The sequence below is a fragment of the Narcine bancroftii genome, chromosome 10 (genome assembly GCF_036971445.1).
Source record: "Narcine bancroftii isolate sNarBan1 chromosome 10, sNarBan1.hap1, whole genome shotgun sequence".
NCBI lineage: Eukaryota > Metazoa > Chordata > Chondrichthyes > Torpediniformes > Narcinidae > Narcine > Narcine bancroftii.
In genome coordinates, this window is record NC_091478.1 from 15,560,307 (window position 1) to 15,575,626 (window position 15,320).

The 15,320-nt window shown below is 44.3% G+C and overlaps 1 protein-coding gene and 1 long non-coding RNA gene across 11 annotated transcripts in view; one reads left to right on the plus strand and one right to left on the minus strand.

The window, feature by feature from the left end:
* Positions 1 to 282: 282 nt before the first annotated feature.
* LOC138744213 (uncharacterized) lies at positions 283 to 2,890 on the minus strand. The gene is made up of 2 exons (XR_011345368.1): positions 1,875 to 2,890; positions 283 to 971 (listed from the first exon to the last, which is right to left on the minus strand). It is a non-coding gene; the product is annotated as an uncharacterized lncRNA (long non-coding RNA).
* The window catches only part of atrnl1b (attractin-like 1b), a 617,494-nt gene continuing 604,744 nt past the window's right edge, over positions 2,571 to 15,320 (plus strand). For all 10 annotated transcript variants that reach the window (XR_011345361.1, XR_011345362.1, XR_011345364.1 and 7 more), the window contains exon 1: positions 2,571 to 2,854. Coding sequence is in view for 6 of the 10 variants with exons in the window: in XM_069900005.1 (XP_069756106.1) it covers positions 2,586 to 2,854 (269 nt within the window). In the remaining 4 variants the exon portion in view is untranslated. The remainder of the gene's footprint in view (positions 2,855 to 15,320) is intronic.

Genomic DNA, 15,320 nt, shown 5'->3' on the forward strand with positions numbered 1-15,320 from the left:
AGATTTCTGGAAATCAGACAGAAATAAAAATGACACCCTTGGTCTTTACATACTCCTGTAGGTTGACGCCCAATGCTCCAGAATCCCAAAGTTCACACACAGGGTAAAAGAAAGCCCAGAGATTATGCATTAACTGAACTCTGCATTGGCCTGCTGATAAATCTCATGTCTGCCCTCTATGGTAATGTCATGGTAGAGAAATGCCACGATTTAAAAAAATCCTGACAACAGTAATTATGAATCTTCAAAAGGACTCCATTCATTATAAAGAACATCAGGCCATTCTGATATCAGTTTATTTTTGTGCTTTTCTTCCTCCTCACCTCCCATGCTATTAAAATCTAGCAAACATTATGCAATAAGCCAGAAGTAAAACACGAACATCTGCAGACACCATGGATGAAGTAAAAACATAACACTGGAGAAACTCAGTATTTCACTGTATGTAGCAAAGATAGATGTACACAACCAACATTTCAGGCTTGAGCCCTTTATCAAGATATGGACAAAATATAGGCAGGTGTCTGAACAAATTGGTGGAGGGGGAGGAGCACAGTCCCACAGGACTGATAAGGAATGGAGGGGACACCAGCACCTCAGTAAACTTGAAGCTACCAAATCCATTTCCGTAGCATATTTCAATGGATTATACTTTGCCAATGGTGGTATCTCAGCGTGGTACTATCGCTGAACATGTTCTCCTCTCAGCTTTTAACATTCTAAAGGGTCGTCCTTTTGCAGGACACTTTCATTCTTTGATCAACTTGATTGCTTGATTTTTGTTCCCTCCTTGACACGATCCTCTTTCAGTGCTGCTGGACTTGAAAACTGGGTCTCTTCCCATTCTCCCTGTGCACACGTGGAGCAACAATTTTCTTGAATGTCTCCAGTTTAGCTGGTCAGAAGCCTCTTCTCTCCTGGGGATTGGATGTGGTTTGCAGACACCTCTGATAAGTCTGGAACAATGGTTCCTAGTTTTTCCAGACTCAAAGGTAAGTTTAACAATTTCTTATATTATAGAATATTTACAATAGAAGCCTAAATATGCCTGAGATTGTCCGATCTCAGAAGCTAAGCAGACTCAGACCTGGTCAGTACATGAAGGGGAGACTGCCTTGGAACACCAGGTGCTGTAGCTTTCTGTGAGGGGTACTGGACTAAGTGGCGACACTCTGTCTGCCTTATGGTAGACAAAAGTTAAAAATTTTCATCTACGCTACCTTGGACTGACCCAATAGTTGTTCCTACCATGACCACCCCTATTGCTGCCTGCCATCTTCTACCTTCCACTCTTTTACATGCTCTCCTCATCCCCTCTCCCCGCTCTGACCACCACATTCACCTCAGGCATCTCTCTCCCAGATGTTGACTGAATTGGTGGGTTTTCCCAGCATTTTCTGCTGCGATTTCCCCCCAACCTCGGGCTCCCCTCCCCACCTCACCTCGGGCTCCCCTCCCCACCTCACCTCGGGCTCCCCTCCCCACCTCACCTCGGGCTCCCCTCCCCACCTCACCTCGGGCTCCCCTCCCCACCTCACCTCGGGCTCCCCTCCCCACCTCACCTCGGGCTCCCCTCCCCACCTCACCTCGGGCTCCCCTCCCCACCTCACCTCGGGCTCCCCTCCCCACCTCACCTCGGGCTCCCCTCCCCACCTCACCTCGGGCTCCCCTCCCCACCTCACCTCGGGCTCCCCTCCCCACCTCACCTCGGGCTCCCCTCCCCACCTCACCTCGGGCTCCCCTCCCCACCTCACCTCGGGCTCCCCTCCCCACCTCACCTCGGGCTCCCCTCCCTTCCTCTCCCCACCCCTCCCCCGGCTCCCCTTCTGTTAAACCTGAGCGCTCCAGCCAAGTTGTGCGCCAGCACGCCGTACCTGGGAAGCCACGGTTCTGAACGCGCGACGCCGTGGTACCGACTCCAAGCCCCGGCGGCCGCTGCTGCTGCTGCCCGCACGCACCGATCCCTTGAATCGCTTTGCCAGCCGGGAGCCGGTGGGGGTGGGGTGGGGGTGGGGGGGGCCGGTGGACGGGTCGCGCGCGGGAAGCCGCACATGCGCAGCCGCGCGGCCCGGCCCCTTTAATTAGCGGCTTTGCGGCCGCTCGCGGGCTCCGCCAGTCGGAGTCGGCCGGGGCGGGTGGGCGAGCGGGCGAGCGATCGAGCGCGTGAGCGCGTGCTCTGGGCTCCTGCACGGGGAAGCCGCGAACATCTGGCAGCTCCTCGTCGTCGCCCGCGCGCTTCAAGTTGTTTCTCGGCGTTCAATCCGATTTTTTTTGGGGGGGGGGGCGGGAAGTGGAAGAAAGAGGAAGAAGCTGGACTGCCTTCGCGATGGGCGGACTCGGACCCCCCGGCGCCGATGTGCTCTCTTGCTCGCAGCGCTTCTTGGACGATTTCGGCCACCGTTGGGAGCCGACGCGCCGATTACCTGTCACTCGCCCGGTCTAACCGAGCGCTGACTTTTATTTTCCACCTGACTTTAAAACCAGGGCCCTCCCTCCAGTTGACTCATCGCGGAGGAAGAGGAGAGGGGGGGGGGGTGTAGTGTGTGTGTGTGATTGGTGGTGGTGGGGGGGCTGGGGGGGTTAAGATGGCGGCGGGAAGGGGCGACGGGGACCCGCGAAGGAGGGCGAAGCCGCGCCACTCGAGTCCGGGCTGTTGGGCGGCCCGGGACGGCCTGGCTCCGTGGAGGGACTGTGTCTGCTACGCGCTGCTCTACCTCGTGCTCTCGGCCCGTGGGGGGCTCGGCCGGGAATGCGACGAGTCGACGTGCGTCTACGGGAGGTGCGGGATCGACCGCTGCATCTGCGACCAAGGATGGGTCGGCGATCAGTGTCAACACTGCGGAGGCCGATTCAAGTAAGAGCTGCTGCCGCGGCGCGCAGTCCCGACCCCGCTCCTCCCCACGACAAGTCCATTTCCCCAGCATTCACCTCTTATCCCCCCCCCATGCAGGTGATCATCAGCCGCTTAATTTTATTTTCTCTGCTGGGGTCATGGGGGCGGCTGGGCTACATGGAGGCGGCTGGGGGTCATGGAGGTGGCTGGGCTACATGGAGGCGGCTGGGGGTCATGGAGGTGGCTGGGCTACATGGAGGCGGCTGGGGGTCATGGAGGTGGCTGGGCTAAATGGAGGCGGCTGGGGGTCATGCAGGCGGCTGGGGGTCATGGGGGCGGCTGGGGGTCATGGGGGCGGCTGGGGGTCATGGGGGCGGCTGGGGGTCATGGGGGCGGCTGGGGGTCATGGGGGCGGCTGGGGGTCATGGGGGCGGCTGGGGGTCATGGGGGCGGCTGGGGGTCATGGGGGCGGCTGGGGGTCATGGGGGCGGCTGGGGGTCATGGGGGCGGCTGGGGGTCATGGGGGCGGCTGGGGGTCATGGGGGCGGCTGGGGGTCATGGGGGCGGCTGGGGGTCATGGGGGCGGCTGGGGGTCATGGGGGCGGCTGGGGGTCATGGGGGCGGCTGGGGGTCATGGGGGCGGCTGGGGGTCATGGGGGCGGCTGGGGGTCATGGGGGCGGCTGGGGGTCATGGGGGCGGCTGGGGGTCATGGGGGCGGCTGGGGGTCATGGGGGCGGCTGGGGGTCATGGGGGCGGCTGGGGGTCATGGGGGCGGCTGGGGGTCATGGGGGCGGCTGGGGGTCATGGGGGCGGCTGGGGGTCATGGGGGCGGCTGGGGGTCATGGGGGCGGCTGGGGGTCATGGGGGCGGCTGGGGGTCATGGGGGCGGCTGGGCTAACACAACCTATAAAAGCACATTGATGTTTTCCCTCAACAGTTTTGTACATTCTAGCTTTGACACTGATGTATTTGATTCCTGCCACAGGAACAAGGATTTTGTTGTTATCTCTGTTGTATAAACCTGTCGCAAAGGGCTGGTTGACATGTTTGATAACAATTTATTTTGCGTATTCGTAATTTATAAAAGCAGTTTGTAGATATTAGTATTTGAGGTGCAGCTATGTGTGAAGTATTGTCAAATTGCCATGAAATAACACTTTAATCCTCTTGAGTGACATTGGGGAAATTAACACTATTATAAACAGCATCTTATCTTTTTGTTTCCTGTTGTGTGACTGCAAAGTTCATTACAGTTTGTCTCATTGGAAAGGTGGTTGATTTTTAACATAGCAGGTTTTTTTTCTTTGTAATTTTCCTTTTATCTACAAATGATTGCTATACCTCACTGACCTTGAATATACTACAAATGCTTTTTTTCCCCCATATTTCTTGGATTTTCGCTATTCAAGATAATTTTCATAGTGAGGTACCAATTAAATTTTCCAATTATTCTCTTATCAGTGTTCTTTCAATAAAATAGCAAGGAAAATGATGATCAATGCTACTGGTTTTAGTTTTGTACTATACCTTCATTCAGTTTTCCCATTGTTTCTGCCATTTATTTCTGTGATTTGATGCAAACTGAAAAATACTCCTTTGATCAATGAAAAGTGAAAACAGCTGAAATGCCAGAGGTTTCATTCCTCTTGAAAGTTTTTTTTAAAGAACCTTTTCATACATAATTGATTTCTTAACCCCTGCTAAAATTGCCTTCACATGGTATGCAGTCTTCCTGGATATCTATGTTTCCAGATGACCTGCTTGGAGATTTTTGCTCGTGCCCCTATGTAGTTGACTGCTAGAAATTCTAAACTATGTGGTCTTACTTGAGTGGTCCTTTCCTCATATTTTTCTGTTTCATCTAGTCTTGAAGCTCCCACAGCAGGAAAATAACAGACATACTTGTGCAAATTATTATTTTCTCTTGAGTTAATTGTAATTTGTCAAGTAAATCTCCATTTCCTATATTCTGACTACAGCAGTGACACAGATTTGGTGTTTCTTCAGACTACATTCTTGTGCTGGGAAAATGGGTCAAGATTTATTTCCTACTCGTCAATGTTAAAAATAGTTGCAGTTCAGTTCTTGGAATGCTTCTGTTTGAACGATGAAGGAGAATAGAAAGTACTCCATGCAGTGTTAGATTATTATCTATAACTAAATGGAACTATTTCAATTTTTAATTATTTTATTGTGACTAATATTGTAATAATTGAAAATAATATCAGTCTAATTCAGGAAATGTGTTTGAAATTTGAAGAACTGCATGGTACTAAATGTGGAAGTTTTCTTTAGATTTCAAAAGTATTGAATGAGCCTCATGATGCTGGAAGGGAGGAGGTGGCAATGGGTGCGGTCTTCGGAGGTGGCAATGGGTGCGGTCTTCGGAGGTGGCAATGGGTGCGGTCTTCGGAGGTGGCAATGGGTGAGGTCTAAGGAATCATATCAAAAATGTTTGACACCTTTTGTATCTTTAGGTGATTTTAGTATAGTGTACTTTTCAACCTACTAAGTACAATTGGCTTGTAAACATTTACCAAAATGGAATGTGCATTAAAAATGTAACCATGCAAGGTCACACGAGCAACAGTGAGATAATACTTGGATCTCTTTGAAATATTGGTTGCAAAGGAAATTTTGACCAGGATATCAGGGTGAATTATGCCAGTTTTAAAAAAATTCACATGATGGGCACATGGGAGTTTGGTTTAATATTGTCTGAAAGATGACATCACTGACAGTGCAGCCTCAGTAGTTGGTGTCAGCTCAAATTATGCTTTTGTCTCCAGAGAGTTTAATTGCTTTTCATTTTGGAATAAGATAGATCCTTGGTTTCAATGGGTCATATTTTGATGCGCAAAATTGAACTGATCATAAGTGTTGGATTGATTGAAGAGAGCATTTAATAACAAATTTTTAGACACTGCAGTTCGGTTTGAATTGATAAACTGAGGTGAGTTGTATGACAAAGAGTTGCGTGGCTTGATTTGTTAAATAATTCAGCAATTTTCTTTTTAAATCAAGCTTCTATTACTGCTCTGTACTTTGTCAGTTGGAGAAACTTGTTTTTTCTGGAGTTGTATCCAAAAGACCGTTTGGAATTCACTCTTCAATTTTTAAAATAAATATTCAGTATGTTTTGACCTAATTTCCCATCTCTTCTCCCCACCCTTGTCTTAAGTATTTATTAGCTGATTTCACTGCATCAACAAATGTGTTTTATTTGACTGCAGTATACATCCATGAGTAAAACTCATTTTGAATTTGGTAATTTTAATTTTTCTTCAGACATTATTTTTGCTTTTCATATTGTATGCTTCATTGGGTAAGCTTTTTATTTTCTGTCCAAAAATGCAATTTCACTTGAATGCCCAAATTTATCTTTTCCAGTATTTAAAGATGATACTTTTCACTTTAAAAAAAAAAGCTACAGATGCAGCAAATCTTTTGTTTTGGCCTCTATTGGTTTTATGGTGTGCAGTCAAGTCTTTCTTATGCCAGCAGGTAACTCATACTATTGCCAGGCAGCGATTTTTTTAAAAATGCTGCCAAACAAATTGGTCCTATTTTATGAAGATAGGAAATGTGTCCTTGATTTTGCATTAAACATAATTATTTTGTAGAAAGGGAAATAATGCTGATCCAGTTAGTCTTGTTTCTCTGTTCTTTTAAGGATGTAATGCATATTTGTGCAGATAATGTCTCAGTTGGGGGTGGGGTGGTGTAGTGTGGTATTGATTTATATTTGCACTGTATGTTGTCTCTCTTCTGCAATTCAATACAAAGTAAGACCTAGTTTTATCAGCAATTTCTTCAGTGTATCCATACATTTTGCAGCACAAATGTAGTTTTACTTTCTAAAATGGCTTAGATGATAGTTTATTTGCATAGCAAGTTTATCTTGTGCTATTAAATGTTGAACGCTTCAAAATAAAATATACTGATTACTGAGAGCGCAAATGTTATGGAAATCCTACAAGCAGCAAAAGAACTGAATAATTAGTTGAACTTTTTTGGTGATTGAGAGAGGAATATTGAACAAGACAATTGCCTTTGACTGCTGCATTGGGTCTTTCTATTTACTACTTCACAGGCCAGAGAAAATATTGGTTGCAATGAAGATGCAGTAAGAACAAAGTAAGAGGCTGTCTGTGTGTGTCTTTCCACCTCCCACACCTTCTCAACTCTGCAATCATTTCTGCAGCCCTTACCCCAGCTTCTTTCTCCTTTATATGTCATTTTACTTATTTTTATCTTAATTTTGCTTAAGGCTTCAGATGCAAACATTGACTGGCTGTTTCTGCCCCTGGATGCTTTCTGACCTGTTGAGATCCTCCAACAATTCTTTCTTTGCTCACATAAACAAAGGGCCAAATGGAAGTCGGCAGTGATATTAATAAAATTGTCAGGTTCTGCATTTGTGCAAGAGGTAATATTGATGCATTTGTCATGTAGCAGAGGACAAGATGGGGAATGATACCTGAGTAAGATTGGAACAAGGACTGTTCAATATTCCCAAGAAAAAAAGGTAGGAATAGCTGGGGCCCACTTGTGTGCTCATGGCTACACCTTTGATCTGCAGGAAGTGGGTGAGTCGAAAGAGAAGCTGTTAAGAATGAGGACAAGTAGTGCCAAACCAGGTGGTGTGTTAGTCGATAAGGACTGGACAGCTTTGTGTTCAAGAAAAAAGCGGAGGGTGCTGAGGCATTGCACATCTATGGTAAAGACAAGATAGTGAGAGCCAGAGAATTGTAATTGTTCAGTGGTGTGAGTCATGTTCTCTGCAAATGTAAATGATGTAAGTGAGAAGGGAATAAACAAGAAGTCAAGATGGTATTAAGGTATGAGGAGCTGAACTTGGCTAGCAGAAACAATATGTCTGCCAGAGCTGTCCAGTTTGTGAAATTTTGTTTGGAGATAGAAGTGACTGGTGTGGTGGAGGTGGGGGGTGGAGGGGGGGTGGGGGTGGAGGGGGGGTGGGGGTGGAGGGGGGGTGGGGGTGGGGATGGGTGGGTGGTTTGGGAACTCTCAGGTTAGCGTTGGTGGTGAGAAGATAACCTGAAGTTGTGATAGTCTCAGAAATAATTCCCAGATGATAGTTGCCACACTAAGCTGTCAACCTTTGTCATTGGTAGCCCTGGGGACTGTGCGCATGGATAAAACGTCCCTCAGCAAAGGAAATTCTTTGTGGCTATATAAATGCTGCCAGTTCCTTCGGGGTCGTGAACCAGGCAGCGAAATGACTGTGTTCACGTGAAAGTCTCTCCACATCATTATAACCAGGAATCGATCATCAACTGCATCACTTTCCACCCCTGGAAAAATAACTCACCCTAGTGCTCTGCGAAACACGATTCACTCTCAAGATGGGCCTGAAACAAGCTGTGTATCAGTGGCCAGCTGTCCTGCTCTTGGTCCCAGGCCACTCTCCTATTGGTTAATGTGGAGCTGGGAGACCAACAGAGCGAACATTTTGGAGTGACCATGAAGCGGCCTTCCCTGAACCTCTGCTGCCACCTATCCCCCATCTCCCTGCTCCCCTGTGCATGCCCCCCTCTTCCCTGAGCTGCCCAAAAAGGTGCAAAGCAGATGTCTGTGTATGGGAAGCTGCGATGTTCCTTCATCTGACTCTGGCTTAAAGCAAAGCTCATTTAGCACAAAGCAAATTTTATTCACTCGGAAATGGGATTTACCTTGCATACTTGTAGTTCAAAATACACCTGAGGGTGCAGAGAAATTTAAAGTGGGATATCTGGATCAAAGAAGTAGAGAGGATTACACAATAACTTCTATTGAGAAGGATTCAATATGCTGTATTCGACATTGATGTCAGCAGTTTGGCAACAAAAATAGTTACTGATTATTTATAAAACTTCTTAATTATTTGAAGAATTATTTAAAAGCAAACAAGTTTAAATGACAGTTTGCAGCACTCCAAATGCCTGAATGAAATATTGATGCCCAGCAAGGGATGATTTTATTACTCCTGATAAATAGTTTATTCTACTGGTGGCGAGATTGATAGCGTAACTCTTTGAGATGATGTCTTGCTATTGTGATCAACAACTATGCCACCCAATATCGAAATGCTTACAAACAATAAACAAAACCAAGTTTCCCACTGATTGAGCTGCTGTCTGTTTTTGGGGTTAGTTATTTTGTTCTCATTGTGTTTACTTTTTCTCATTTTTGAATTTTTTTTTAAAATGTGTCATTTTAATGACTAAGTCATGATTTTTGGTACATTTCCAGATTTGAAGATGCTTTCCCTGACCTGAAATGCATCAAAGTAGTTTGTTGGAAGGAATACAATTGATCTCATTGCTTGAACTTTTTCTGTGGATTGTTTGTTGATAAATTATCGTCAGTTGTTTTCATACTTTAACCAAGAGTCGATCAAAAACGTAAATTACATAATGTCTGTGTTTCAGTATTTATTTCATTTATGGTAGCATCAGTGTGTCCCACCATTCGACCCCGGGCGCACTATCTGGTTCTCGCACGGTAAATTGTTGCCCACCCCTCGTCTCGAGGTAGATGTGAGGTGGTGTCCACGAGCTGATATCCGGCCTCTGCAGTCCAGAGATCAGTACGGCAGACTGTGACCGTGTTTCTCGTGGCTGTGGGTTTGACAGTGAGGTTGGTTGGTGCAAAGCACGTTTAGAATGGGTGAGTGGGGTGTTGATGTCCTGGTGGTTAATGTCTTGTTGACAATTGGGGACGAAATGGTCGGGGGCAGGGGGGAGGAAGTCCAAGAGGAAGACACTTGTAGATGGGTGAAAAAAGTCATTAGTGGGAGGGGTGGAATATTTTGTCAAATAAATAAGCATGGAGGAAGAGGCATAGAAGAAGCATTCAGTGTCATGTCAAGCATGGAATTTATTGAGTGAGACCTTTTTGAGGTTGGACCATTAAGCATCAGAAAGGGTGAGGTTTGAAGGGACGCCTTCCCAAGATCGTGTTATATGGCGAGCTCTCCACTGGCCACCGAGACAGAGGCGCACCAAAGAAGAGGTACGAGGACTGCCTAAAGAAATCTCTTGGTGCCTGCCACATTGACCACCGCCAGTGGGCTGATATCGCCTCAAACTGTGCATCTTGGTGCCTCACAGTTCGGCCGGCAGCAACCTCCTTTGAAGAAGACCGCAGAGCCCACCTCACTGGCAAAAGACAAAGGAGGAAAAACCCAACACCCAACCCCAACCCACCAATTTTCCCCTGCAACCGCTGCAACCGTGTCTGCCTGTCCCGCATTGGATTTGTCAGCCGCAAACGAGCCTGCAGCTGACGTGGACATTACCCCTCCATAAATCTTCGTCCGCGAAGCCAAGCCAAAGAAGACATAGTAGGAAAAGGAGTCAGTCAGATGTGGGATGAGAAGACAGAATTGGTCTTAGATGAATGGGGTCATTTCAGTTAATTTGAAGCTCTTTTAAAAAATGCACTTGTTCCTTATGTCACTTTATGCGATGTTCAGTGATTTCCTCAATTTTTAGCTTTGGAGGCTACAGAGGATTGTTAAACCTTAAGGGGTTTACTTTATTGTAAATGGTATCTCCTGTAAGATGTTTCTGATTCTTCATTTAACTTTTGCATTTTACTTTTTCTTTGAATAGCAAATAATATGGCTGAAAACATTTCTTCGATATTCTTATTGAGTTAATGCAGTTTTGACATCATTGCCTCTATCCCCTGTTGTAATGATAAATGCACAGAAATTTTACTGTGGGTTTTATTTTTCGTTGCTTCAAGCTATTATTGAAACACCTGCATGTGATGCTGGATAAAGTTACTCCTTATTATTTTATTGGCTTTTGTCAAATTACTTTTCAAAACTACATGGACTCCAAATTTGCAGTACGATGAAGCAAATTCAAACCTGCTAATGTTCCATTTTGGGGAAATGTAACTTAAATTAGTTTTGTAAGGCTGAGCCAGAACATATTTGGGGAAGAAAATTGGAAATAAAAAATACTGCATGTACTGGAAATCTTGAAATGAAAACAAAATGCTGGGAATGATTAACTCATAAGGCAGCATCAGTGGAAAGGGAAACCGCTTTAACATTTCAGATCAAAGACTATATCAGAGCTATTGTAAGGGTCTTGATCTGAAACATTAAAATTTTTTTCTCTTTCCACAGATGCTACCTGATCTGTGTGTTTCCATAAATTAATGATTTAATTTCTAAATTTCAAGAAGGGAAGCCTTGCTGGGATTACTTTCCTAAGAATATTGTTTTTCCCCACAGGATGCCATACAATTTGCAATTCCAGAGAATTGTTTTTAATTTTAAGAATAGTGGTGAATTACTGAAGTTACTGGACTGTGGTTCAATGTAGTGAATTGCAGATTTGGCACATAGCCAGGGAATTTTGTATCGAGTAATAACCCTCTTGAAACTATTTCTAATGACCATGAAATGTCTGGATTGCAAAATTGCTCCTGGTTTGGTTATGACCATTTGAAGGAAAGCTGTCATCCTAGCCTGCTTTGGTCTCTATGTGATACAGTTTGCCCAATTGATTTTTCTGAAATGATGTAGTAATCACATTGTACTGCTTGAGCGCAATCTAAAGGTAGATCGGGGGTGAATATCTAATCTGAGATTGATCACGGTGGGGAAATTGGAGAGAAATAGTGTTTTGGGTAGAGACTAAAGTGGAAAGGGGAGGTTACAACTTAAAAATGGGGTGGGCAGGGAGGAAATGGCAAGGAGGCAGATCAAGTGGTAATGGCATTCTGTGGATACTGGATGAAAGATGGGGAGAGAGACGGAGTGAGAGAGAGAGAGAGACGCACTGAACCATATTGTGGGGGGGGGGGGTGGTTGAGGGAATAGTGAGAACATGAGCTGGCAAAGGTCTCAGGGAACAGTGAGCTGGATCTTGGTGAGGGTTGCATGAAATTGGAAAATGCAACATTGAAGAATATGCAGTCCACTTTGTCTAACCTGGAAATATTGCAAATATTAGAAATCTTGCTTTAAAGCTAGAAATTACTGAGCTTCTCAGCAGCAGTCAGCATCTGAGCATCTTGTATGTAAAATAAGAGAAGGAGGAGACGTTTCAGCTTGGGGAGGTGAGGAAATGTGGGAAAAACAGTGTTTGAATTTTGACTTAAAATTGCAAAAATTTGTGTTACTTGCAAATATGCCTACAAAATAAAATGCAGCAGATCAGATGACATTTATGAATAGGGAAGCTTCAAATTGTAAAAGATTAAAGTTCTTGTTCAAGGTATTTGGGTTGTTAGGTCATTTGTTTCTTGGTCCACACATACTGCTCGACCTGCTGAGTGCCTTTGTTTTTGATTTCCAGCATCTTTTGTGCTTTTTAATTCCTATTTTGTGAGAAGTTGGTTAGGCCTCTGGTTCTGCTGCACAGGGTTTTTTTTTGTGCTTGCTGTAAACTGTTATGGTTTAAGTTAGATTGAGGCCTCAGCAAGAAAGAAATTAGTGCTTCTGTAAATTTGTGCATGTGATAATGTGATCTCGTATGCTGAACTTGGACAGTTTAAACACAAATTGTGGGCAGCAGTGAAACTGTGTCTTGCTGTCTGTTCAGGTATTGAATCTGGTTAGAGGCTGCATTTCCACTGTAATAAGATCATTGGTATGTAGTTACTATTTGAAACTTGTGCTCACGTTGCATTATAAATGTGCATCTCGAGGCCGAAGGGGACATGGCAGATGTGTGGGAAATAGAGGAGATGTGCTTGAGAGCTGAGTTAATGGCAGTAGAGGGGAAACCTCATTTTCTGAAGGAAGAGGGTATCTTTGAAGTCCTGGAATGGAAAGCCTCATCCAGGGAGCAGATGTGGCAGAGACAAAGGAAATTGAGAGAAAGGAATAAGAATCCTGACAGGTGATGGGGTGGAAAGAGGTTGATGTTATGTGTTAAATGAGGTTAATATTCTCATTAGAAAATTGAATTCTGCTTACCCATGTAGTATATTTAATAATCCAGAATTTTGTGCACCAATCCAAATAACAGGATAGATTGTTGGTGTATATTTTTGTTGTTGTATGAAATGACCTTGATTCCAGACATGTTCAAAAATTTAAGAGATACAAAGGAGGAAATGGCATTTTCTGCTTGTGCATTAATATCTCCTTGCTAATAACTACAATCTAGTTAATTATCACTGTATTGATCAGGTCAGGAGTACATTTGAAAAGTGTCCTGAAGCAATGAGTGCTGGAACTTTTTTGAATCACTGAGACAAAATAAAACTAGTTTTTGCAAATGTGTAATTGAGCAAAATCATTGAGTCTGGAAAAACAACCAACTGAAAAACCTCACAAAGATTAGCGTATACAGAGCCATTGTCATACCCACACTCCTGTTCGGCTCCGAATCATGGGTCTTCTACCGGCATCACCTACGGCTCCTAGAACGCTTCCACCAGCGTTCCGCATCAGACTTGTCAGCCACAAACGAGCCTGCAGCTGACGTGGACATTACCCCTCCATAAATCTTCGTCCGCGAAGCCAAACCAAAGAAGAAAATTAAGAATTATACTCAATGAAACTGGAAATTATTATTAAGATCCTAAGTGTGTCCTTTGACAGCTGTCATTTGATGAGCAAAATTCTGGGATGGTAATCATTTGTTTAATTAGTGGGAACATTGAATACTTTCTCAATTGGGACATGAAACTTTTTAAGAAGACTTGCAATGCTGTATGCTATATACAAGTAGAATTTTGATTTTAAATGTGTGATTTGTAAATTTTCCCGAGTAATTTATTTGGGGACAAAATACCAAGTCAACTGGCAACTCCCTCTGGAGTTCTAAACTGGTCTTTTTAACAATCACTTTAAATGGCATATTGTACCATTTGATACCAGTGCGCGTCATGGTACCATAAATAAACAGCAGATTTTTAACCCTTTTGAAAAAATGTGGTAATTCTTCAGCTCATTGTAAATCCAAAATCTCCAGTCGTGATTTTATTTTTTTTGCAAGATTACATGTGTGATTTGAAAGGAACTTTGGTGAAGAATATATTTGCTGGGAAAATGAATCACATTTTTATGAATGGCCGAGTTTGATAGGAAATTCAGAAATTAATTTTTAAAAAATTTTAGACATTTTGGCCCAATTACACTCAATTGACCTTGAACCCTGGTATGTTTGAATGGTGGGAGGAAATCAGAGTCCCTGGGGAAAACCCACGCAGCCACAGGGAGAACGTATAAACTCCTTCTAGACATTGCAGGATTTGAATCCAGGTCCCGATCTCCTGTGCTGTAACTGCAATGCTAACTGTGGCGCCTCGGTTGTTTTGTGTGTGGGACTCCAGAACAGGTGGACTCAATGTCAGGACATTATTTAATCATGCAAAAATGCAGCAGCTTCAGAAATGCATAAACAGAGTTCATGTAAATATTTTAATGGGTGGTAAATTAGTATCTTGTGAAAACAGTGGATGAAATTAGAGATCTGGAAAGTTTTCAACTTTGTCTTGCAGTTGTTAAATTAACTTTTAAAAATTCTGATATTTTTCATTATCAAGTTTGATTTTAGATTTGGTTGTGTACCACAGGTGTCAGTGCGGGGCCTACAACTGTTCATGATATCCATTAATAATCTGGAAGTGGGGACAAAGTATTTGGTGATGACACTAATTTGAGTGTAAATGCAATTGTGCAGAGAATATAAAGAACCTGTAGAGCAGGGATGGCCAACCTTTTAATTTTTAATTTAGACATGCAGCATGGTCACAGGCCATTTTGGCCCAAGAGTCTGTGCAGCCCAATTAACCTACACACCTGGTTTGTAAACATGGGCCGAAATGGCCTGTGACCATGCTGTATGTGTAAATTAAAAGTTAAAAGTTTGGCCACCCCTGCTGTAGAGAAAGAGAGAGAGAGATGGGTTAAGTGAGTGGGCAAATGTCTGGCAGACAGGTTGTTAAATGTGAGGTTATCCATTTTGGAAGGAAAAATGGAAGATCAGATTGTTATGTAAATAGCAAAGATTGCAGCACACTGCCGTGCAGAAGGACTTGGAAAAGGTTGATTTGCAGCAGGCTGTCAACAAGGTAAATGCAATATTGGCCTTAATTGCACAAGGTACTGGTGAGGCTGCATCTGGAGTGCTTGAGGAAGGATGTACTGGTTTTGTAGGAGGTCCGGAGGAGGTTCACCAGGTTGATTCCAAAGATGAGAGGATCAGCTTATGAGGAGAGATTGAGTTGTCTGGGGCTGAATTTAAAAGATTAAGTGGGGATCTTACAAAAACACAAAATTATGAAAGGTATAGGTAGGCAAGTTGTTCTCATTGGTGGGCGAGACCAGAACTAGGGGATATTGCTTACAGGGTAGTAGATTTAGGACAGAGATGAGGAGGAACTGCTTTTCTCAGAGGGTGGTGAATCTATGGAATTTGCTGCCCATTGAAGCAGTGGCGACTTCCTCTTAAGACCAGCTTGGATAGATTTTTACAAAGTAAGGGAATTAAGAGATACGGGGAAAAAGCA